This window comes from Antennarius striatus, chromosome 10 (assembly GCF_040054535.1).
Source record: "Antennarius striatus isolate MH-2024 chromosome 10, ASM4005453v1, whole genome shotgun sequence".
Classification (NCBI taxonomy): Eukaryota; Metazoa; Chordata; class Actinopteri; order Lophiiformes; family Antennariidae; genus Antennarius; species Antennarius striatus.
The window spans coordinates 19,072,300-19,096,115 of record NC_090785.1 but is presented as its reverse complement, the minus strand read 5'-3'; the positions used below and the strand labels follow the sequence as shown (position 1 = coordinate 19,096,115).

Sequence of the window (23,816 nt, the reverse complement as noted above, 5' to 3'; positions counted from 1 at the left end):
TAGTGACACTGGCAATGAATGGCCCTTCTCACTATCTGACCAAACTATTACTGCCTTTATTTCGACTGGTGTGATGTGTCATTCTTTGTTTTCTCAAAGCGAATCAAGAGAGAATCTCCCCTTTCTCTCCGTAGTGGGGCGCCAGGCAGCAGCAGTGAATCAGAGAGCAGCTCCGAATCGGACACAGACGAGTCAGAGAGCAGCTCCAGTGACAGCGAGTATAATCAGGCGTCCCGGACCAACACCCCAGAGGTACGATGATGAGAGCAGCTCTGAATGCATGGATTGATGTCGATACCACATCACTCTGTTTGCATGCAGTCAATAACGTGATTTGATGAAAGAAACAGAAGGAATAAGGTGAACTTTAAGTAAAATAAGGTAAATTATTCTTAATGCTCTTCCAGTCACCAAAAAAAGTAATTTTACTTGTTTCATGTTTTATAAAAGGCAGAGACGACATTAAGATTTGTCAAATAAATCCCAGTGGTTCAACAATTGGCGGTAAAAAATACTGACAACATTATTTATGTGTCTCCAATTTTGTTTACATTTCATAAAGAGACAAAGACACTTTCATTGCCTTCCTGTTTTCCCTGATCCACCACTATTCACGTCACAGTGTTTCTGACTGTCTGGATGTTAAATGGTCTCTTCCTCTCGTCTCTGGGTGGTGCTCAGAACGTCATAAAACTCCAACTGCAGAAAGCTGAATTATAACATTATTTATCACATTATTTTAATGGCTCAACGCTGCCTGGTTTCATAGGCTCACATAGTCATGTGCACTGGGAGAAAGCGACGCACGCCGAGAAAGAAGAAGTCTTTTTTTGCAGTTATCTGGATGGGAAAGGAATCCATAGTATGGAAATTAAATAAAAAGAACTACTTATGCATCTGAAAAAATATTCTATCCTCTCCAAAAAGAGACAAAATCCCTTCTGTGCCTCTTAAATCTCTAACTTGAGTTGTTGGGATGAAATAAAATTTTGTTGTGATAGATACTATCATCCTAATGAAATTGTGTTGTTGAGTGTGTGTGGGTGTGTGTGTGTGTGTGTACTGAAACACATTGCAAGCTGCAGGTTGTTTTTTTTATCCCCCTATAGCCTGAGCCTCCCTCTACCAACAAATGGCAGCTGGACAGCTGGTTGAATAAAGTCCAAGCTCAAACCAAACCGCTTGCTCCCCAGCAGCAAGAACATCATGGCACCGGTTAGTGTGGACATTTACATCTGCTGTGTCCAATACCAACCGCAGTTCTGCTAAATAAAGCTTTCTGATTTGAGCTGAATGACTTATTCTGGTCTACCAACAGGCTCCATCACTCAGGGTCTGGGGACTTTTTCTCCAGGGGTTGAAGCACCAGCAGTGAGCACAGTTGCCAAGACCAAGCCCTGCGGATCCAGCACCGCCCCGGTTCCATCTGCACCAACGGTGGAGCACAAGGAAACAAGGGGCGCCTTGTGGTAGGAGCTACGAGTGTATCTGTTTGGAAGTTAACCAAAGTTACCACATATTTGTCGAAGGAAATAAATGAATAAAAGAAGCACAGAAAACGAATTTGCAGGTGACAGTGGATGAAACACATTTTTTGATCTGTACAGTTCAGGCAGAGAGAAGACTAAGGCCAAGCTCAGCCAGAGGGCATCAGGGGAGGGCCCGAGATCAAAGACAAGGCTATCACCAGGTCTGCTGTCCGGACCAGAGGTCACGACCCCGAGGAGGAACACCACAGGGAAGAAACAGCCCAGACGGACAGACAGATCCAACGGCGTGGAGGACGGTCAGAACCTGACATGGAGCAGGTCAAACCAGCAGAGGTGACAAAGTGGTTGATCTGGGACTTATTTGATCATTCCTGATGAAATCATTCTGACATAGAAATAATACAAATACTAAAAAAAAAAAAAAACAGGAGAGATGAGACACGGTCATTTCATCCATAGTTAGAGGATAGTTTCTGTAATGAGATATTGTCAGGTAGAACTCATGTCACGTTCTTTCATGTTTGTTGTATCGGGTTAGGGGTTCCTGACATGAACATGTTGGGGAACCAACATGTTCTCAGTCTGTATGTCAGTTTAACTTTAATGTAACTCTGGAAACTACTGAAATCAACGACCGCTAACCTACGCTGTAAAGTTCATCATCAGTGATGCACTAAAGTACAACCTTAAGTAACAGAATTATTCGGACTTCAGATTGATCATCTTAGCAGAACAACACGAGTGTAACAGTTCCTGATGAATAACTAGACTTCATATCTTCTGTGTCATTTTATAATAGCAGCTCTTAAATCTAATCTCACGACGTGTAGTGTCAAGGGCTGAAAGAGGCGCCACCGGATCAGCGTGTCTGCAGTTCACTAATCACATCTGTGGCAAAAATGATCAGATTTAGCAGAAGCCATGCTCAACTGGATGTTCGCAAGGCTAGTTAGAAGAGAAAAAAAAAATCAACCTCCAAGCTTCATCTCTTTATTTGTTTCTCCTTCGTTCTCCTCTTCCCTCCTATTTTTAAGATTATCACATCCAAACAACTTCAGTCGAATGCATGTTGTTTTCAATTATTTCATGCTGTCTTTCATTTTTTCACTTTAAAGCACATTCACCCCCTGGAGGTGGCCGATGAAAACATTATCCTCTCCTCTTTGTCTGTGAAAAGCTGCACCGCAGAAGCAGAGCACTGCTCAGTGGTGAATCTGATTCCGATTGAGACTTTTCCTCTTATTCTGCTCTTTCCCACTGCAGCCCCGCGGCTCAGGAAAAGGACCTGTTGCCTCCCCCCTCCCTGGAGCATCAGAACCCCCAAAGACCACGAAGCAAACCCCCCGGTGGGAAAACTGCCCCAAGGAAAGAACCTCGCAGTGCTAGCAACCCAAGCAACAGCACAATCACTCCACCAGCAGCGATACAGCAAACCCCTGTCCCAATACCTGCTGTTAGCACGAACCAGGTGGGATATATATGTGTGTTGGGGGGGATTGGGGGGGGCATTCTTCTGACCAGTTTCTCCCCTGATCACCTCAGTCACAGCTGTCCATAATACTAATGTCCCAAAAATTACCTGAGTTAATTACTGTTCGAATGCTGCATTATTTACAATCACCTGCCTTAAGATTAGGATGTTATTTTCTTTATTATCTGGACAATGTGAAGAGAAGGATCCCATAATGATCCTCTACCTCTCTAACAAACCATAAATGTTTGCTATTACACGACTATTAAGACTCAACTCTGGCTGCTTTTATGGAAACATGGGAAGTGAAAAACAGAAATGAATAAAAGCCCATCGACTCACAACGAGTTAACACCCTGTGGTTTTATGGAGATTGGCTACATTGGAGGAGAAAGAAAGAAAGAAAAAAGAAAGACAGAAAAAAGAAAGAAAGAAAGAAAGAAATATTATAACTGAGATATTAGACTGCTAGAGAAAAGGACAGGAACTTAATCTGAGAATATCCATCTTATTTCTGCTATTATTAATAAATGGAGTCTTTCTATCCAATCAATATAAAATCAATAGGTAATATACCATCGTCAACAATAAAGAATGGACTGGGTTTTTGTTAAAAGCAGTGCTCCCTTAGAATTTTACAGTCGATGTGTGAAAGAGCAGAGTGTGTAAATGAGATTGTAAAAAAGTGTTGTAAATGTTGACCTCAGGTGACCTGCAGTAAAAGCCTGGAAATTGCTGAAGTAAGTCTGACTCATGAGAGAGAAGACACTTCTGTTTGTCAGAGACACAGATGTGAAGTCCGGACCTCACTACACCCTCTAGGATTTACTGGGCTCTGCCCTTGTTGATACGTGTGTGTTTTTATGATGCAGATGCTTCATATTAGTGCATCTGTTTCAGCATTTACAGAAAAACACTGCTCCTACCCAATGAGGCCAACACCCCAACAAAACAATATGGATGGTGCTCAGTGAGTTGGTTGACCTCAAGACTAGAAATATTCTTGGATTTTGAAGAATAGTTTATTAATCGTTTTTAAATCCGGAAGTAAGCATTCAGTATCTGAGGGATGATTTTGACTAGAAAATGAGTTCAAAGATGAAGACATGACTGTAGAGCTGCACAGAAAACACAGCCAGCAGCTCTGAGCTGGTCATCAGTAATGCCACACATCCTTCATACATGACAGACCTAGGTAATGATGATGATGATGATGATGATGCATAAGCTGATAGAAAATCAGATTCATTTTAGTTATTTGGTAAGAAGATTGTGACGTGGAGCAGGTGGAAATGCAAGGCAAGAGAAAAGGTCAAATGATGTCCAGGGAAGCCGTGCAGCTGACTTTGAACGTCTTCAGGGATGAATGGTCACAGTTCTTCAAAAAGGCATCAGTCATTTTTTTAATCTAGATCACAATAGTAAGAGGACACAGTTCACATTTCAAAACCTTCTTAGTGTTAATGGTGCAGCGATCAATCTGATTGATATTACCGCTGTCAATCAGGAATCACTTGGTTGACACTAAATGATGTCTAGTTAAAAATGTTTTATTTTGAAACTACATGTAAGAAAGAATTCAAATTAAAATGTGTAGAATGTAGATAAATTGTACATTGTCACGCATTTTAGAGACGTCACTGAATCAAAGCTGTCGTCCTTTATGTATAAAACAGGACAAGAAGAAACACAGAGGCCCAAACACCAGAATCACACCCAAGTCCAGAGAATTCATCGAAACAGATTCCTCCTCCTCGTCTGAGTGCCAGTCCGATTCAGAGGAAGCCATTAAAATCCCCGCTCTGCCGCCACAGACGACGCGCACCGCCATTAACACCCAGACTCTGACCAACACACACATACACACGCCTCTTCTTCCATGCCTTGCCTCCGTTAGCAGCCTGGGAACATTTGGAGGGAAGGGACTTCGAGTCAAAGATGGTAGCAATGTGACCACTAATGGTAGCAGCAGTAGTAACGGTAGCATCAGCAGCGCTAACAGTGGCAGCAGTAGTAGCTATAACTCCCTAAGCATTAGCAGCATTAGTGGTTCATTCGGCACGTCTGTTCCAGATCCTGGTGGGTTAGGCGGACAGTGCAAAGACCTGGAGTCCATGTCTCCACGGCCCAACATCCGACACGAGGTGCCTCCCCCACCCCTGAGAGACTATCAAGAAGTTCAAAGTTTATGGGTGAAAATTGACCTCAGTTCGCTCAGCAGGGTGCCCGGCCAGGGTTTTGGATCCAGGATGGGAACGTCAGAGATGGTCGGGAGTGAAGGGAGGGACAGGGAGAGACAGGGGATAGGTGTGGGAGAAAGGGAACGACAGAAGCAAGAGGAGAGAGAGTGGCCAGGGCTGAGAGAGAGACCTAAGTTACCCAAAGGGGAGAAAAAGGAAGAAGAAAATGAGCGATTGGTGCAGGAAAGAGAGAGGCAAGGTGAGAGAAACAGATTAGCAGAGAGAGAAAGGCAGGTGGACAGAGAAGACAGAGAGAGATTTGGGCTCGGGGAGAAGGAAAGGACAACAGGGAAGGACAGGGAGGTGTGCCAAAGTCTGGGGGTCCTGGATAACCCCCCAGTTCAGGAGCAGAATAATACCAGGCTGGCTGGGAGGATGGAGAGAGGAGAGCCTGGAGGAAAGCACAGGAGGCAGGCGGCTGGAAGCATGGCGCTCCCAGCGGAGAAACACACCAGCAAGAATAAGAGGAAGCATAAGGTGAGCTTTCACATCACGACCAGATGTTTCTTCACTCTCTGTTCACTCTCTTCTAGTCAAATTCAAATATTTTACTGACAAATGTTCACCAAGAACTGAGGGCCATTGCTTTTTTTCTCCTCTCCATTCCAGTCGGACCACAGTAGTGACCCATCTTTCCACGGCAATAAGAAGCTGAGACTGGACAAAGCTTGTCAACTCCTCCCACCGTGCATCTCTCCAATACACAACCACAAGAACAGTTCAGAGTGAGTACCAGGCTCAGTATTTCCATTTCACTGGATGAAAAGGAGCCTAAACTGTTACAAAAGTTTTATAGAACAAAGTTTGTAGATTAGAATCAGTGATCGCTAGTTAATCTCACGTATAGTAGATTACGAGAAGAAAATTTTATTTGAGTTTTTCATTCACTTGAAATTAAAACCATTCAAAGGATGAAATGTTGAATAAAAGTGAAAAGAACTCCTGGATCCAATAACAATGTGACTGGGTCAATCGTCACAGGTTCCATGGAAGTCTGTTCTTTAGTTTTTGTGTAATTATGGAGTGACTAAGAAACAAACAACAACAAAAACAACCTTCTTTACTCCTTTGTTGGCATTACAACAAGTCTTTATACTTTATCAGGTATCAGCAGCTGGACTGGGTGTTGCTTGAGCCTCGTCTCAATCACTCCTTCACATAGAAACAACTGGTCAGAAACTCCACTGACTACATTTAATTACAAAAAAAAATATGATTTCTTGTGCTGCCCTTTCTTTGTTTCCTGACTGTGTTTGTCAAACATGCAACGTGGAGGATGTAATTTGTTTGAAGCGCTCGGTATTTCAACAGAAACAGTTCCATGAAGATCCAAAAAAAGAGTTATGCCCCTAAAAATCGAGTTAGTCTTTACCCATCATTCCTTTCATATACTAGTAATCCAAGCTTTGCAGCGTCCCCTAAACTGAGTGCGTGGATGAAGACAATGTGACTCTGAAGTCACAGGAGAGGTTGTTTTGGCTCACACTGCAGCACAGTGTGTCAGTGTAAATAAGACAATATGATAGAGGACATACTTTAATAGCCATTATCACAGAGTACCCGGCAGAGGAAGAGGAGGGTGGTGGGGATGATGCAGACTTGAAACTGTGACATTGTACAGCAGACGTCTGGCGCTCTTCATCATCCAAGAGGCTTTTTATGGAAGCTGTAAAGTGGATGATGTTATCATCCTGCTCACACTCATTCAGTAAGTGTGACCTGTGACTGTTGACAGTTATTATGACCCTGTTCTAATCAGTGAGGTCATATTTGGACAGTAAATAACAAGAAAGGACGCATTAATGAGTTACTGTTTCCTCCCCATCAATTTTTTTTTTCACCTTGGTAAAATCTGATTTAACTTGGGCGGTTAAACATCAATATTTCAGTTTTGTCTTAAAATCTCATGTTCAGTTCCTGGTGAGTCCTGACCTGCTGTGCTGTGATTGGCTGATCCCTGCCTTGACTTGACTGCGAAAGAGTCCATTTTAACCCAAAATGTCATCTTTTACTGAATTTAATAGTTTAGTTGCCGAAGCTGAGTGGGCAGAAGAGTCCTGGGAATAAAATCTGACAGCCTCAGTGTGACTGTCTGCTTTGCCTGTGATGGAACACTGAGGTTACTGCTTTATGAAAACATTTGATTGACTGTGTGAACGACTTCTCCGTCTGCACTGCCAGATTCCTCAAAGTCCTTCCACCAATGAATGCAACAAAAAGAAAACTCTTCCCTCGTGTTAAACATTTCCTCTCAGGTGATTTACGGAGCACGTCTGTATGCTACAGCAGACAAAAAAAAAAAGCAACTTCATTTCAGTTTGAATTTAAAAGCCGGGCTCTTCCCACCTGGCTGAGTAACTGTTGAGTCATTGGAAAATGTTCAATAGATGAATTTACTCTGGGGTAACTCTGTGCTGTGGGCTTTTGAATTTCTTATCACTTAAAAGAAATATGATGCTCTCACATGCTTCCCAGCAAACAGCCGGCGTCTCCTAACAGAGGGACACACACACGCATGCAAATGAGCATGGTCACACACATATGATGTATACTCTACCCAGACACACAGGCATACACAAACTCACAGTACAGCCACTAATTAGTCTTTGTCTCCCTGGGTTTGTGTATTATCACTAATGTTGGGGCTCAGGGCGTTGTTCTGCAAAGTCAGCAACTTTTCTCTCTGCATCAAACCCCCAGAGTTTCCACGCTGGAGGAAAGCATAAAAATCTTATCTGTTGTGTTGCAAACAATATGAGTCACGAGAGCTACAGTAAGGCAGCGGAGGGAATAACTGTTAACGCTCTAGCAGGGATGCAGAATTACTACAGTTTAAGAAGGAAAATATTATTCAGCAATTGTAAATGAACTTGTAATGAGATTGTTAGGCCAGTTTTTAAAGGCATGAAACATAAGGGATGTTTCATGCCTTATCCAAGTAGGTGAAACACCTTCTTGGATGTTTGAAGATCACAAAAATAGCAATAGGCTGACTAGTGTTCATTTGTGTTTATGTTTTGAGTGGCAGAGGGTCGTGGCATAAAGAACAGAAGAAACAAGTAGATCATGTGTTTGTATTTCAGGCTATATAAAAGTATCTGTAACAGATAATGCATCTAGATCACATAGACATTCTATAGAAGATTTGGTTGGAAACACGTTTCTAAAATGGAAACTAAAACATGTTTTGCACTGATTTACATTTATGAATAAATACATGTTATTATATATGTATACATACACACAGATTTCCAACTAGTTCTGCATCATCATAATGTGGGTAGTAAACACAAATGAATGTGAAACTTCTCCACAGGTTTGCTTTCACACAGAACCGTTCTGCTCATTTTCTCACAGGAAACTTTTGCTTGCCTCTGGGTCTGGTACAAACTTCAGAGTGCATTTTTTTTAATGTCTGCCAAGAAGGTTTGTTACCAGCCGGCTGCCATATTGTATCCTGTTTCAAAACAGAGGCACTAAACACAAACACTGGCTCCCAATTTGCCACTAACTAGCCTGAACGTACGCTGGTCTGTTGTGTGCGGCGTTTTCTGGCTGTTGATGATTGTTTACCTCGAGGAAAAGGAAATACCACAGCCTTTTTTTGTTGTTGTTGTTTTTTTGCTTAGTTTGACCTTGTAGCACCAATCTTAGAAATGATGCTCGTCTTTTTCTTCCAAAAACAGCCGTTTTTATGAACAGATCATCTTTACTGCTGTGAAATACTTCTTAATTATCCTTTCATAGCGGAGTGATGTTAACTGAGAGGAGGTAGTATATCAGGCTTTAGTAAACAGAGATGATTTTGTAATAAAATTATTTTCAGTCTGACAATATAAACTGATAAATGTAATGTTTTCTTATTGTGTTTGTGCGCACGCGTGTGTGTGTGTGTGTGTATGTGTGTGTGTGTATGTGTATGTGTCCGCACGTGTGCAGTGGCTCTCTGAACAGAAAGCAGCCTCGCCAGCGGGATGAGAAGCTGCTTCCTCCACTCCTCTCCCCCCTCTCCAACGACCCCCCTCGTAAACGGGTCGGTGACGGCGGCCCCTCTCTGGGCCAGGAGGGCGGCCCCGCTGGGATGCTGCCCTGTTCCACCTCCTCCGCTTCCTCCCTGTCACACAGACACCGGAGAGGCGAAAGCAAGGCATCATCTCATGTGAGCAGTGGACGTGTGAACGTTAAACACTTACAAACACGTTTTTAATCCAAATGTGAACTAAACACACTGATGATAACTTTTCAGGAAAATGACCTACATTGTATATATTGTGTATTTTTTACTGCAAAGATGCTCACTAAGCATGTTTAAATTTAAATCAATAACTAGCCATTTTAAACGGATTGATGTAGAAGCAAACACACGTCTCCTCTGGTATGAGGAAAGTTTCTTAACCTGAAGTTTGATTTCGAGGCACCAAGGCAGCCTAAAATGCATGTGTTTAGCAGAACATTCAATGACAAACACCTTCCTCTAAATTACCAAAGCTAGACGTAAGCGTTGAAAATATTTCATTAACGCAATACAATTTACTGGATTGTCTCACTCTCTCAACACCTACTCAGAGCGCTGACAGCCAGCTCGCTAATGCAGCTCTCAATCCTTCACTGTGAATAAGAAGCCAACAATAAAATTTAAGTAGCTGCTTGATGAAAGCCACACATTGTTCTACTAATTAATAGTATTATAACCATGGATTTAATGCCTTCTCTTCTCTAGGAAATTGATTCCCGTGGCGAGAAGCCCAGTGGAGATGGTTATCATGCAAACGGACAGTCAGACTCAGAGGTGTGGTCGGAAGCGGCGACTGAAGCAGCCGAGCACCGGAGGCCGAGGCTTTCGTTTGCCGACACGTACGTGGAGCACATGCCACAAACGCCGACGTGAACGCGTTTCGTATCTGCGTTTAAACGCCGATATGTCATCAGCAGATTAATGCTGACGCATTAGATGTGGTGGAAATGAACTGAGATGATTGATTATCTGCTTGTGAGGTCTGTTCAGCATGACTCATGAATGTGTTTGTGTTCTAATCACTATCATTTATCAGACCTTGCAGACTTTACATAACTCTCTTGACTCTTTTGTTGGTAATTTCCTCATGCTAGTGGAAGCATGACCCATAGAAATGTATCTCCTTGCTTTATCAGGAGATTCATGTTGAGACAAGTGAGTTCATTCATGTAAGATGGAGAGGATTTCACATCTAATTACAGTAAACAGTGCATTTCAGTCAAAGCCAGACTGAGGCGGAAAGATGAAGGACTTTAAAACACAAAGGCCAAATTGTTTTATGGTGCACTTCATTTCTAATAGTAGAATTTTGAGGAGAAGATACTACCTGATATGCTGGTCACTAATAGCCCACACTATTGAATAATATTTACAGCAATACCTTTTTAAGCTTTAATACAAGTTGTACAATTTTTCTGATATACCTTAAATAGTTACTACCAAAAACCAAACAAATACAATCTGAAACTTTAAAATAAAAATGATCTCTCTGAGAAAGACTTGCCTTATATAATTGTATGCTCATCTAAGCGGCTACTTAGTAGTTATAAAAGAGTTTGTTTTTTTTTATCTCAATGACATTTCCATGTTCAAATAAAGGTGAATTCAAAATAATTCTAAAAAAAAGTAAATACAATTCTAAGCACTGAATAATTACCTGAGGGTCTGAAGTCTGTGCCCACCGGCTGCTCCTGGGTTTGAATACAGAGGACTGTGTCTATCCATTGAAAACCTAAAATACTTTTTTTGTGTGTGTCATTCTAATCATAACTTGATGGTTTATAACAAATCATCTGATCGTATTGATTGATAGCATTTCACTCCGTAATTTTGGGGATTTTAGAATAATACCCCCACTTTCCACACGGTGACATATGACCGTGTTGTGGTTTAAGGAAATATCACTCCCTTAGCAGCACTCTGGCTGTGTTGAAATCCGGAGCGATGATTTGTCTTCTGACTTATTTTCCCCAAAGGCTTCTTGCATTATTCATGAAACAACATGTTATACTCAGGTTACATTTGGCCTGGGGTCTGTCTACTAAAGTAGGCTACTGGAACTCACTCTAAGCTACTCTCAGTTGGTCATTATGAAAATAGGCTCCAAAACACAGGTGACTTTTTGTTGTTGTTGTTAACCGATATGTCAAGCATGGTATTTATGTCCTTCCTCCTCGGTGCTGTTCCCAGAGTCCAAAGTGCCGACTACTACATGCAGGAGGCCAAGAGACTGAAGCACAAGGCTGATGCTTTGGTAAGATGATGCCTTCTGCAGACACACAGCTTAGACAAACATTTCCACAAACACAAACACTGGATCAACAGTCTAGACTCTTATTATATGGGTACACGCACAGACCTGTGTGTCGCTGCTTGTGAAGGAAAGCCAGTCTGATATCAAGGACTGCTGTGTGATTTGTGTTATTCATCGCACCGTTTGTCTCCAAGTAAAGACTGCATTCAAGGACAGATTACGTCTGCAAGATTATGCAACATCAAAGGAGTTATCTGATCCAACTGAACAATGAAATCACACTTATTTACCGTGCTGTTGATCTTATGTTTACACATTGTTCCCTCTGATTTATCTGGGGATTTGCATCAGCAGTAGATAATACAAAGGAGAACGCTGTGTCAGCCACAAAGCAGTGAAGACACATTTTCATGCATTCACTTCCTACATTTATTTTTCATTTTATCCTTCATCTTCTCTTACTGTCCTTCTGTCCTTTCCTTCTTCATCTCTATCCATAGATGGATAAATTTGGTAAAGCGGTGAACTACGCAGATGGCGCTCTCTCCTTCATAGAATGTGGAAACGCTATGGAGCGAGACCCACTAGAGGCCAAATCACCGTACACCATGTACTCTGAGACTGTGGAGCTCATCAGGTACTGTATGACAGGAGAGACAATGACTCTCTCTCTGCTGCTACGAGCCAATACCCAATACCATGTCTATTAATATCTGTCTGTGTTTGCCTCATAAAGTTGCATGGTTACTCAAAATATTTAAGTAGTGATCAATTCACATTTTCTGGAGGGAGAGGGCATAGCCAAAGGAACAATCCACAATCCAGATGGGATGGAGTCATTGTAGGAATTTTGCTTCTAACTCGTGTGAATGTGTGTGATTGTTCCGGTGGTGGTCGGAGGTGCCGTTGGCTCAGATTGGCTGTCACGTTTCTGTCAGTCTGCCCCAGGGCAGCTGTGGCTACATATGTGGTTTACCATCACCAAGTATGAATGAGGAGTGAATGAATAATGGATCCACTGTAAAAGCAACTTTGAGTGTCTAGAAAAGCACTACATAAATCTAATACATCATTATTATTATTATTATTATTATTATTATTATTATTATTATTATTATTATTATTATTATTATTATTATTATTATTATTATTATTATTATTATTGCTGGATAATGCTGAAAGTGGTTTAAATGTGGTTGAAAGTTGTTGGGGCGGCAGTGGCTCAGCGGTAGAGCGGTCACCCTATGATAGGTGGTCGGCGGTTCGATTCCCGCTCCCGCCAAGCCATCCTCGGAGTGTGAGCTGACAGTGGGAGGTGTCAGCTCACCTCCCAGTCTTAGCCGAGGCGCCCTTGAGCAAGGCGCCACCCCCCTTACAAGCTAGTCATTTGTCGTGACCCGTCACTCCGCCTCCTCCTATATTCTGTTTGCTGTGTACTAATTGCATGCCTACAGGCCCCTAGTGGGTTGTGTTCAGGGGCCTGTTCACAACTATGTATGTATGTATGCATAATTTAACACATATATACATGTAGCTGTATAAAGTGTGGAGTGTAAAGACAATTTCCCTGTAGGGGATTATTAAAGTGGATTTTCTTCTTTCTCCTTCTTAAATGATGAGTCTGATCTGGATCCACCTAGTACTACAGATCTGATTAGAATATACACACTTATAGCACTCGCAGAAAAAAATACCATTGAGAGATAGCATAATGCTGAAAGTGGTTGAAATGATGCAAACAGCTATCGGAGGTTACTGGAGGAAACAGCCATCGGTGAAATGACGTTTTACAGGTCTGTAGGTCAGACGACTGGGCAAAATTTACAGGCAAACATTCAGTGAAAAAATACTTTCGAAAAAAAGAAAAAAGAGACTGCAGTTATCGCTTACTATAAAGCTATAAACCTTTCCTAAGACCCAGAACGTCACAATGTCTACATAATTAATGTCAAACATTTTGAAGAATATTGCTCAGAATTAGTACATATTTCTTATCAATCCAGTCAATTTTAATCATGTCATCTGGAGGTTTAGGCTGCAGCCACAGGACACGACAAACCCTGTCTTGAGTTTTTGAATAAGATCTAAACACGTGATTAGCATGAAGTGGGAACCTCGGAGGTCTCAGCTGATTAAAACTTGCATTATTTTATATTGTCGAATTTGCCTTTCATGCCACAAGATTTTAACTATGTAATAAAATTTTGTATTTCATTCTGTTGCCTCACTATTTTGAGAGTTGAATTCTGAATATTATTCATTTAGATTTTTCTTTATTTGCTAAATTATTAGCATCCGATTTAATTAACCTGTATTTTGCTCTGATAAGTCATTAGACTGATTGAGGTGAACGATAAAGTGAGATCCTCTCCCATATCTGTGGTGATGTATTTATTTATCCAGGAAAACAAGAATTTTACTTGCATTGAGCAATAGAGGCTGTTCTTCTTAAATGAATCCAAGTGTGTAGAAACAAGGTGTGAAGCCTTTTCTAGGAATGATTATCGGTGCGTTTGTCGTACAGCTTTTCAGGTAACATAAGTGAGTTACATTTTTAAGGTACGCAGCGACATTCAGGGATATTTTCCCTTCAATGCTTTTTCACGTTGAAAAAAATGGTGTGACAAAATTTTATTTTGTCAAGTGGTTACACTAAATAGTCGTGTCTGGATCCAGATAAATAATTTCAATTGAGTTTATTGGTGTATAAGTAATCTGGAACTATATCGGTAAAAATGTTTGCAGATTTTTTTTTCTTTTCACTTGAAACAAATTGCTCTATTTTTGTCAAAGACAATGAATTAATTAATAAATGAACAACTACTAAACACATTCAATCATATTAACTCAAGTAAACTCATTTTAAGTAATGTGTTTGTACCTGGATCATATCAATTTGTGCAACTGGTTGACCTAAAGAAATCAAGTACAGTTAAAAATAAAAAAAAAAGGGTTGGTTTTTTTATTGTAGGTGGAATTCATCAACCTATTTAAATCCATTCAAAGAAATCAGATTAAACCTGCAGCATTTACAAGAGGGCAGAGTTGTTGTTTTTAGTGGCCCCTTCAGGGACGCTGCATGAGTAAAACCCAGCTGTAGGGCTGCTGGTCTGTGACCTACCTGACCAGACAGCAGAAGAAAAACCAAGGAGATCAATAAAGTGTAGCAGTGGAACTATCGTCCTCAGCTTCAGCCGTCTCTGCTGAATTTCATTGTGACTGATTAGCGACCTGGCTAAGCAATCAAACAGGGTCACCGTGGGCCGGAGCAGCAGCTCACCCTTACAGCACTTCCTTAAGTACCTAATCAATAACCAAAGGAGAATTGTATCCATCAATAGGGTCAGATTAAGCTAACCTTTAGCTTGTCTCGCTTCAGGCTACTTCTGCCAGTTTGATACTGGATGTCAGCAAGCTCAACAAATTAATCACCAAGTGGCGTGTGGTTGATTCATTTTCTTCATGTTGAGTAGCTTGAATTTTTGCTTGAATGATTTCCTCGATTTCATAATTAAAGCAAGAATTACATGTGAGCGTGTTAAGAACATGAATCGGTGGAATGTCAGCAGATGAGTAATGAGCCTGTGTCCCCCACAGATACGCCATGAGGTTGAAGAACTTCACCAGCCATTCAGCCACCGTCGCCGAGAAGAAACTAGCTGTGCTGTGGTATGATGCTCCTTGTTTGTTTGTTTGTGTGTGTGTGTGTGTGTGTGTGTGTGTGTGTGTGTGTGTGTGTGTGTGCGTGCGTGCGCGTGCGCGTGCGTGCGTGCGTGCGTGCGTGTGTGTGTGCACGGACACAGTAAAGTTGACTTATTTCATTCACTTTTAAACAAAAAGTATAAACTTAGATGCATCTAAAGAAAAAACACTCAAATTTAGAACATCACCTTTGTCTGACTCAACAGATTCTGATGTCATTATTATAGTGATGATGAATGCTCATTTTTAAGAAGTGACATTTAATGAGGAAGATATTGTAGTGGAGATTAATAATAACGTACAATTTAAATGTGTTCTGCAGTTGCCAAGCTATGTATTGGATGATTCAGTTATTACGAACTATTAATGTTCATGGTGATGGACAGGCTGACAGATGAGGTTAGACAGGAATCTCCATGGACTATGATGTTTGCAGATGACATTGTGATCTGCAGTGAGAGCAGGGAACAGGTGGAGGAGAAGCTAGAGAGGTGGAGGTTTGTCCTGGAAAGGAGAGGAATGAAGGTTAGCCGCAGTAAGACAGAGTACATGTGTGTGAATGAGAGGAACCCAAGTGGAAGAGTGAGGTTACAGGGAGAAGAGATCAAGAAGGTGGAGGATTTTAAGTACTTAGGGTCAACAGTCCAGAGCAATGGAGAGTGTGGAAAAGAGGTGAAGAAGCGTGTCCAGGCAGGATGGAACGGGTGGAGGAAAGTGTCAGGTGTGATGTGTGATAGAAGAGTTTCAGCTAAAATGAAAGGAAAGGTGTACAAAACTGTGGTGAGACCAGCGATGTTGTTTGGCCTAGAGACAGTGTCACTGAAGAAAAGACAGGAGGCAGAGCTGGAGGTAGCAGAGATGAAGATGCTGAGGTTCTCTTTGGGAGTGACCAGGAAGGATAGGATCAGGAATGAGTACATCAGAGGGACAGCACATGTTAGAGGTTTTGGAGATAAAGTCAGAGAGGCCAGACTGAGATGGTTTGGACATGTCCAGAGGAGAGATAGTGAATATATTGGTAGAAGGATGCTGAGTTTTGAACTGCCAGGCAGGAGGCCTAGAGGAAGACCAAAGAGGAGGTTTATGGATGTAGTGAAAGAGGACATGAAGGTAGTTGGTGTGAGAGAAGAGGATGCAGACGACAGGGTTAGATGGAGGCAACTGATTCGCTGTGGCGACCCCTGAAGGGAAAAGCTGAAAGGAGAAGAACAAGAAGTGCGCCGCAAGCAAGAGTCCATAACCATAAACCTTGTCAGAGCCCAACACCAACACGTTCACATGGCTCAGTAAAGGTCAAAAAGCATCACAAGCTAGTGCAAAAGTGACACTTAATTGAGAGATGCAATGTGGTACATGCACTTAACTAGTGATGAAAATAATCAGCTGGTATATCTGTTCCCAGTCATCTAGGAGGTAGCATTTAGCCACGTGTGTTTAGTCAGACACAAATAACTGATGTGTTAACATTAGTTAACAGTTAAGGCCTTTGCTGGTTGTCTCGTTGGATTGTGGATGTTGATCATTTGGTAGTGATGTCCCCTGGTCCTAGGGACACTAGTTGCATGTCTAACAAAGGGTCCTTCCTCCCGTTTGGTCATTTTTAAATCACATAGTGTGATTGTTGCCTCCTCCACATTAACAATCAGACTGCAGTGGAGAGAGAGAGAAAGAAAGATTTTGATTTTTAAAAAGCAAGTTTACTCATCAAAATTGATGTTACAAATTATTCATGCTCATACAAAACTAAAGAAAAGAGATTCAGGCAAAAGAAAAGAATTTTCATACAAAAATAGATAAATTATTGAATAATAGAGAAAATAATAAATTAATATAATATGCATAAATTAAACCAACCAACAACTGAACACATAGAACATGTTCACCATGTGGTGGTGTGTCGAATGCCTTTCACACACCACCACAACAAGTTCTTAAACGTTTTCACGTCTTTCATAGATCTGAAATAATTTAATTCAGTTATACTTCTTGTTTGAAACATTCTTTTTAAAATAACCTCCACATCACAGTCTGAAGAGCCTTCAAACCTTTTTTTCTCCTGCTTTAATAAATCACCATTTTTGTTTGACACAGAAGGAAATTTAAAATCCACCATTCCTTTTTTTTATTGTTATTTTCACTGCATTTATTAACCAGAAATGTGTGCCTGTTTGTTAAAACTGAGAGCAAATGAGAGAAAGACTCTCTAAAAGTAGGAACAGATTTTTGACAGTCCAGCAGACATTGATAAACGGTTTTTCTGTGAGAACAGAAATCTGTAATATCCTCCTCTGTAGATCTCCAGCATCTTTTGTTAATGGTGGCTTGTAGAAAGACTCCCATGAAGGATTCACACCTGGTGCCCGACCAAGATGAACCCTCCTTGGTGTACATTTTTTTTACTATGACTGTCACTGAGGCTGATCGGGTCTGACACACAGTCGGTAAGACCAAGCGCTTTACCGGGAAGGGATTGGTATCTTCTGAATTTTAAAGGCATGCAGTATAAAAATTAATCAGAGTCAGTTGCTGTGGAGTGAGTGGGCTCTCCCAGCCTCTCAGCAGACTACTGACAAGCCTCACTGAAGACACACCCACAGCAGAGGACACGCCCACAGCAGAGGACACGCCCACAGCGGAGGACACGCCCCCACAGCGGAGGACAGAGCAGCAGCAGCATCCAAAGATGATCCGCAAACCTCCACCTCATATCCAGGGGTGGAGATTTTTCCTGTCATGATTTTTGGACTCGACTGATGCTTCTGCAATGTTTCTCATGTTAAAAAATCCTCCCTTCATTACAGATTAATTTAAAATCCAAAAAAGTGAATTAAAACTCATGGGAGACCTCTCAGTCTCTACTCAGGTCCATTAAAAACAACACACGGTCAATTCCCAGTTCCCAACACTGGGCCAGGACCGCCTGCATTGTGTGTCGCCACACCAGGTGCTCACCTGGAACGCAGCACTCCTGCTGGCCACATGTATGAGCCCCTGCCCTCCTTCTTCTATGGGCAGGAAGAGGAGGTTCTGAGGGACCTAATGACGGCAGACCGGAAAAAGTCCATCATCACTACCTGTACTTTTGACAGTCAAAAATGGTGAAGGAGTCAAAGCAAGTCGACAGCTAATACCACAACAATGAGAGTTAAGGTGGCAGTGGCTCAGCGGTAGAGCAAGTCTTCCAATGATCACAAGGTCAGCGGTACGATTCCCGTTCCCGCCCAGCTACCCGCCCAGTGGGAGGCGTCAGCTCACCTCCCTGCCGAGGTGCCGTTCCCGCTCCAAGTTGCTCATTTGGGCGCACCGCTGCCCGCCACTCTACCTCCCACTGCATGCCTACAGGCCCCTTGTGTGTGTGTGTGTGTGTGTGTGTGTGTGTGTGTGTGTGTGTGTGTGTGTGTGTGTGTGTGTGTGTGTGTGTGTGTGTGTGTGTGTGTGTGTGTGTGTGTGTGTGTGTGTGTGTGTGTGTGTGTGTGTAGGTGTGTGTGTGTGTGGGTGTGTGTGTGTGTGTGTCTTCAGGGCCTACACACGCTAATAAATATGCATGTGATTGCTTACTAGAGTGTACTACTAATTTCCCTTCGGGGATTATAATCAGTATATTAAAAAAAATTACAACACAACCTCTAAAAGACGGTTTAGAATCCCATTCCAGTATTTTAGCCCCCCCTCTACTTTATCCACAACATTTTCCCAATTTTTCTTTACAAAACTCTAGACTTCCAGATGAACTCAAAAGGTTTTTTTTTTTAAATAAAAATTTATAGTGAAATGTATCTGGGAGTCGGATCTCCTCCAGTCCGTCTCCCACCATAAAAGCATGACTCCTTTCCCAGTTGGCCTTTGGCAAAGGAGATCTCACCAAAGTGTTGCACAATTTGTTTTAATTTCTAATTGAGCTGAAAATAAAATGCTTGCCACAAGTATGTTTGGTCTATGGAAATAACACCAAATCCTGTGCTGAATGGACTTGAGAGTTCATGTACATGTACTTTATCCATGATTAACCTGCCTGCTACACACTAAGTCCAAATGAACAACCTGCTCCATCACTTTTCTTAGCCTGTTGGAAAGATCTTGGACAGGAGCTTGTAGTCTGTGCAAAGAAGGGATACCGGCCGGCTGTTCTTGATGTCCTGTAGGTCTCTTTTTTTGGCAGGAGCGTGAGAACCACCCTCCTACAGCTCAGGGGCAGCCGACTTCCTGGCAGGCTTTCCCTGAGCATGGAGAGCAGGTTCTCCCAAATAACTGCCCAGAATTTCTTTAGAGAATTCACTGGGCAGGCCATCTAGTCCAGGAGGTTTCCCAGGTCTCATCCCATGCAGTGCCTCAGACAGTTCTTGCAGGGTGATGTCAGCATCTAGTGTGTTGTTTTGTTCTGCTGAGATCTTTGAGAGCACCCATCATAGTAATATCATTAAACTTACTGCATACCATGGCTGTCCTTGTGGACACATCCAACAGCTCACCTAAAGTACCCTCTATACCCTGTAATGCGTCCTCTGTCTCCTCTGGGCTCTGCTAAAGTCTTCCGTCCTGCCACGTGTCTCTCCAGATCTCTGGTAGAGCTGACCAAGTTTCTGGAGACATTGTGAGTGTACTATAGGCGCAGATTTATGATCTGGCCTTTTCTTATGTTGCATCATTGCTGCAGAGGGATAAAATCTCTTTTTTCTTGTATATTAAAACCTTTCCAAAAAGCAAAGATTTTAAACATTTGTTTGACAAAAGTGCTGTATTAAAATGCCAGAGAGCACGTCCTGCTTTTAGGTTATTAATTCAATTCAACAACAATGAAAGTATGATATGCAAAATCAGCTGGCAACATGGAAAAGTTCTTAAAAACACTAAAGTTCAGTGTAAAACAATTAAATTTGTCCGGTCTTGAGATGGATAGCGTGTTTTCCCTACAGCCTACCCATGTATGCTGCCTGAGTGTCCCGTTAAAATGAAGGTGTTATCAAAATGAAACAAAAAAATTTCTGATCTGATTTTTTTTTTTTCTTTTAAAATCTTTATAAATTTTGAATTTCATTTTCATCTTGAAGCAAACTGTAATAAAACTGTTTGACAGAATTTTGTTTAGGATCACAATATTTACCCGTTCACCTGTAGGAGCGTAAATCACTCATTGCTGCTACTTAAGAACCAGTCTGTTCATAAAGTCAGTCTTGCTGGGGGGACATTAAATCAATCAGTTGAAATACTTTTTTATTTCCTCAAAGTGGTCTAAAAAAAATTGAAAACTTTCCCTAACTTATCTGCAAAGCAATGAACTCCGGAGCTTGATGTGGATTTTAATATTACCATGCAGTGGTATTATACATCGAAGGTCTTTCTAATCCGCAAAGACTTGCGGGGTATGTTTGAAGTGCATTTTATGTGAATGACATGAAAATAATGTTGAGGATGGAGCTTTAAAGGGAATGTGTACAGAGGTTTCATCTGCCTTCTAATGGTTTTGTTTCCATAGTAACCGCTGTCTGTCTCTGCTGTATCTGAGGATGTTCCATTTGAAGAAAGACCACGCTGTCAAGTACTCACGGTCACTCATCGAGTATTTCAAGGTAACACACACACACACACACACACACACATGCAGGCACGCAAGCACACACACACACACACACACACACACACACACACACACCACACACATACAGTTGGACGTGGGCTTTATTTCCTCTGCTTTCTTATTTTCTCTCTGTGTTGTGGAAAACATGAAAAGCTAATTACAATCCCTGAAATACATTTCATATTCATTTTCATGGTGCCTGTGCATTAATTTTGCATGGCCTTATTAAAATCCACTCTTTCTCGATGGTATTAATGCATTAATTAGCTCCATCAATCATCACACTGGATTGTTGGGGTTTATATGCTTGTTTTGATTAATTATGTTTAGTTTAATTCATTACCGAGGATGTCATTATCACAGTGTCACATTTGCAATGATGGGACTGGATATCTGCAAAGGGAACGTCTGTGGGTTTAGCTTGTGTACATGCTGTATGTGTTGACAGCAAGGAACAAATAACCAAGATCAGTCGGAGCTGTTAATTTTAAAAAGGAGCTGCTGAAAACCAGCCTCAGCAGCCCTGTGATACACTTATCCACATGACACAGTAATGTAGCTTTTAAGTGCTTGTCACTAAGGAATCTTACCGGATTTGTTGCTCAGAAATTACACATATGGGCCAAATTGTGGCACAGTGCAGTTCAGCCTGTGTAATATTAATATTAATAATTTAGCGATTTATTTGACACTTTTGTCTGCAGTGGGTGCTCTTTTTAGGGGATAAATGGATGAATCTACAAGGTAGAGAAAAAGACATTATTCATTCTGTGCTTTAAGTCACTGCATCATGAGAAAATGTTGTTTGAATGTAATTAGTTCATAATTAAGTAAGTTAGTTGAGCTTTCATTTTAATACCTTTGCTAATTCAAATAGCCTTTTGGCTGGCTCTGGTGCATTTACAGCAATTTATAAATGAGAGCTGACCTTGTAAAACAAATAATTAAATGGAGAACAAGTTTAACAGACTGTGAAATATGCTTAGTATGCCACTTAAAGTTAAAGGAGTTAAAAGACAGAATTGATGCCACTCTCTTATCTTAAATATTAAACCATAGCTAGAACATAAGCAGGGGAAGCCCCTCTGACCGTCTGCTTCCTCATTCTCCTTCTTTTGTTATTGTAAACCTTTTTATAATAAAATTAGGATTGTGAATTTGTCTTTTTGTATCCCAGAATTCAACAAAAAGCTCCCACCAAGCACCCTCTCCCTGGAGGACAAATGGAAAGTGAGTACAAACACATGAAGTATCCCCACCTCTTCATCACATAGATAATTGAGAATTTATAATTCACCAGAGCTTTTCTGTGAAACACCATGCTGCCTGTAAAACCCACTTCCTCACACACTCCTCAGGAAGCAAATAAAAGGATTGATTTGTTGTAGATGTGAGGAGAAGACGACTGGAGGGGCTGTGGAGCACTGGCTGGGAAGGAGTGATGATAGATGGAGGAATAGAGGGGTGGAGGCGCTGAGGATGTGAAGCTAATGAGTTTGGACAGCTCTGAAACTGCACAAGAAGAAGAATGGAGCAGTGTGTGTGCGTGCGTGCGTGCGTGCGTGTGTGTGTGTGTGTGTGTGTGTGTGGGCGTGCATGCGTGCGTGTGTGTATGTGTGTGTGTGTGTTCATGCACATGCAGCATGGAATCAGGCACAAATCAGAAGGTCAGCATGGGTCAAGGCCACATCACAGACATTACATCACTGCCTTACAGTGAGCAAAGCACAGCAGCAGTTTTTTCGTGGTGGTGTGTGACAGGTTTAAGGCTTCCGATCACTGATTTGGTTCTGGATCAGATCACTGGTTTGGTTCATTATTACATCACAGGTTTGGATAAGGATTAGATCACAGGTTTAGTTCAGGATTAGATCACAGGTTTGGGTCAGGGTTCGATGATAGGTTTACCAGTAGTTCAGGATCCGGACCAGAATCACTCCCATCACTGTGTCCAGTTCAGCTGCTTTGCGTCAGTCTGCTCAGGCCTTAGGTGCAGACACACATGGACGGTGATATCGTGTTTAACTGGACTACTTTTAACATATTTCCATATTCCCGTATAAAAATATTTTCCTGCCTTTTCTGCTTCCATGCATATAATAACTGTTTGGGTGTTGTTGTTTTGTTTTGTTTTTGTTTTGGGGGGTTTTTGGGGGGGGGGGTTTATCATCACAATGATGATAATGACAATAAACATTATCTTGGACTCAGAAATGAACTCTTCTCGATTTGCTGTTGTTGTTGTAGCAAGACTGTTGCAGATTATGGTAATATTTCTGACAAATAACCACAAGGAAAATGCTTAAATTACTATATTTCATTTACAGACGGCCAACCGTCTGCCTCCTTGTGACATCATAATGTTTTGAGTGTTGGGTTTTGGTCATTAAAACAACATTCAGCACTATCTTACGACACAAAAGTGTTACGTTCTGTGTACTTTCAATGTCAAATTAAATACTGAAAAAACATGACGTAGGAGTCATATTATATTTACAGTAAATAGAAATAGATGGAAATTAATGTATTTTTGTATTACATATAAAGTACATACAGTAATTTTGTCATATTACTGTATGTAAACCAACCAAGACATCCGTGTGGACTTTCCTTTCAAAACAGGAAACTGCCCCGGGACAGGCAGACGATTCTTTGATGTCGTGTTCTTCTGGTTGTTCTCATTCTCTAAAGTACTTCCATCACACATTTATCATTTCTAATTGTATTTGTTTCAATGGGACTCCCCCGCTATCTGCATTCTCCAGGGTCAATGGGACTCCGTCTCCTCTTTCCCTCAGCCCCTCCCCAGCCAGCAGTGGAGGAGGAGGCGGAGGAGCGGGGGGAGGTTCTTCAGGTGCCCCCAGCTCGTCGGGGAGCGTTGCTATTCCCCAACGGATTCACCACATGGCCGCCAGTCACGTGAATATCACCAACAACATCTTGCGGAGCTATGAGCATTGGGAGATGGCCGACAGACTGGCCACTGATAGCCAAGGTAGGACTGAACATGATGATGAATCAGCACTTCAGAAACTGGGGGCAAGATAAAAGATGTTGGTAGCAGCGTTA

The 23,816-nt window shown here is 41.6% G+C and overlaps 1 protein-coding gene across 1 annotated transcript in view; it reads left to right on the top strand.

The window, feature by feature from the left end:
* Positions 1 to 23,816, top strand: part of aff2 (AF4/FMR2 family, member 2) — a 157,639-nt gene that overhangs the window by 127,522 nt on the left and 6,301 nt on the right. The window contains exons 11-25 of the mRNA XM_068325461.1: positions 135 to 252; positions 1,110 to 1,215; positions 1,319 to 1,469; positions 1,608 to 1,823; positions 2,754 to 2,958; positions 4,638 to 5,678; positions 5,811 to 5,926; positions 9,141 to 9,360; positions 9,922 to 10,055; positions 11,407 to 11,470; positions 11,971 to 12,107; positions 15,068 to 15,139; positions 20,646 to 20,739; positions 21,925 to 21,977; positions 23,513 to 23,742. Of these exons, the coding sequence (XP_068181562.1) occupies positions 135 to 252; positions 1,110 to 1,215; positions 1,319 to 1,469; positions 1,608 to 1,823; positions 2,754 to 2,958; positions 4,638 to 5,678; positions 5,811 to 5,926; positions 9,141 to 9,360; positions 9,922 to 10,055; positions 11,407 to 11,470; positions 11,971 to 12,107; positions 15,068 to 15,139; positions 20,646 to 20,739; positions 21,925 to 21,977; positions 23,513 to 23,742 (2,957 nt within the window). The remainder of the gene's footprint in view (positions 1 to 134; positions 253 to 1,109; positions 1,216 to 1,318; positions 1,470 to 1,607; positions 1,824 to 2,753; positions 2,959 to 4,637; positions 5,679 to 5,810; positions 5,927 to 9,140; positions 9,361 to 9,921; positions 10,056 to 11,406; positions 11,471 to 11,970; positions 12,108 to 15,067; positions 15,140 to 20,645; positions 20,740 to 21,924; positions 21,978 to 23,512; positions 23,743 to 23,816) is intronic.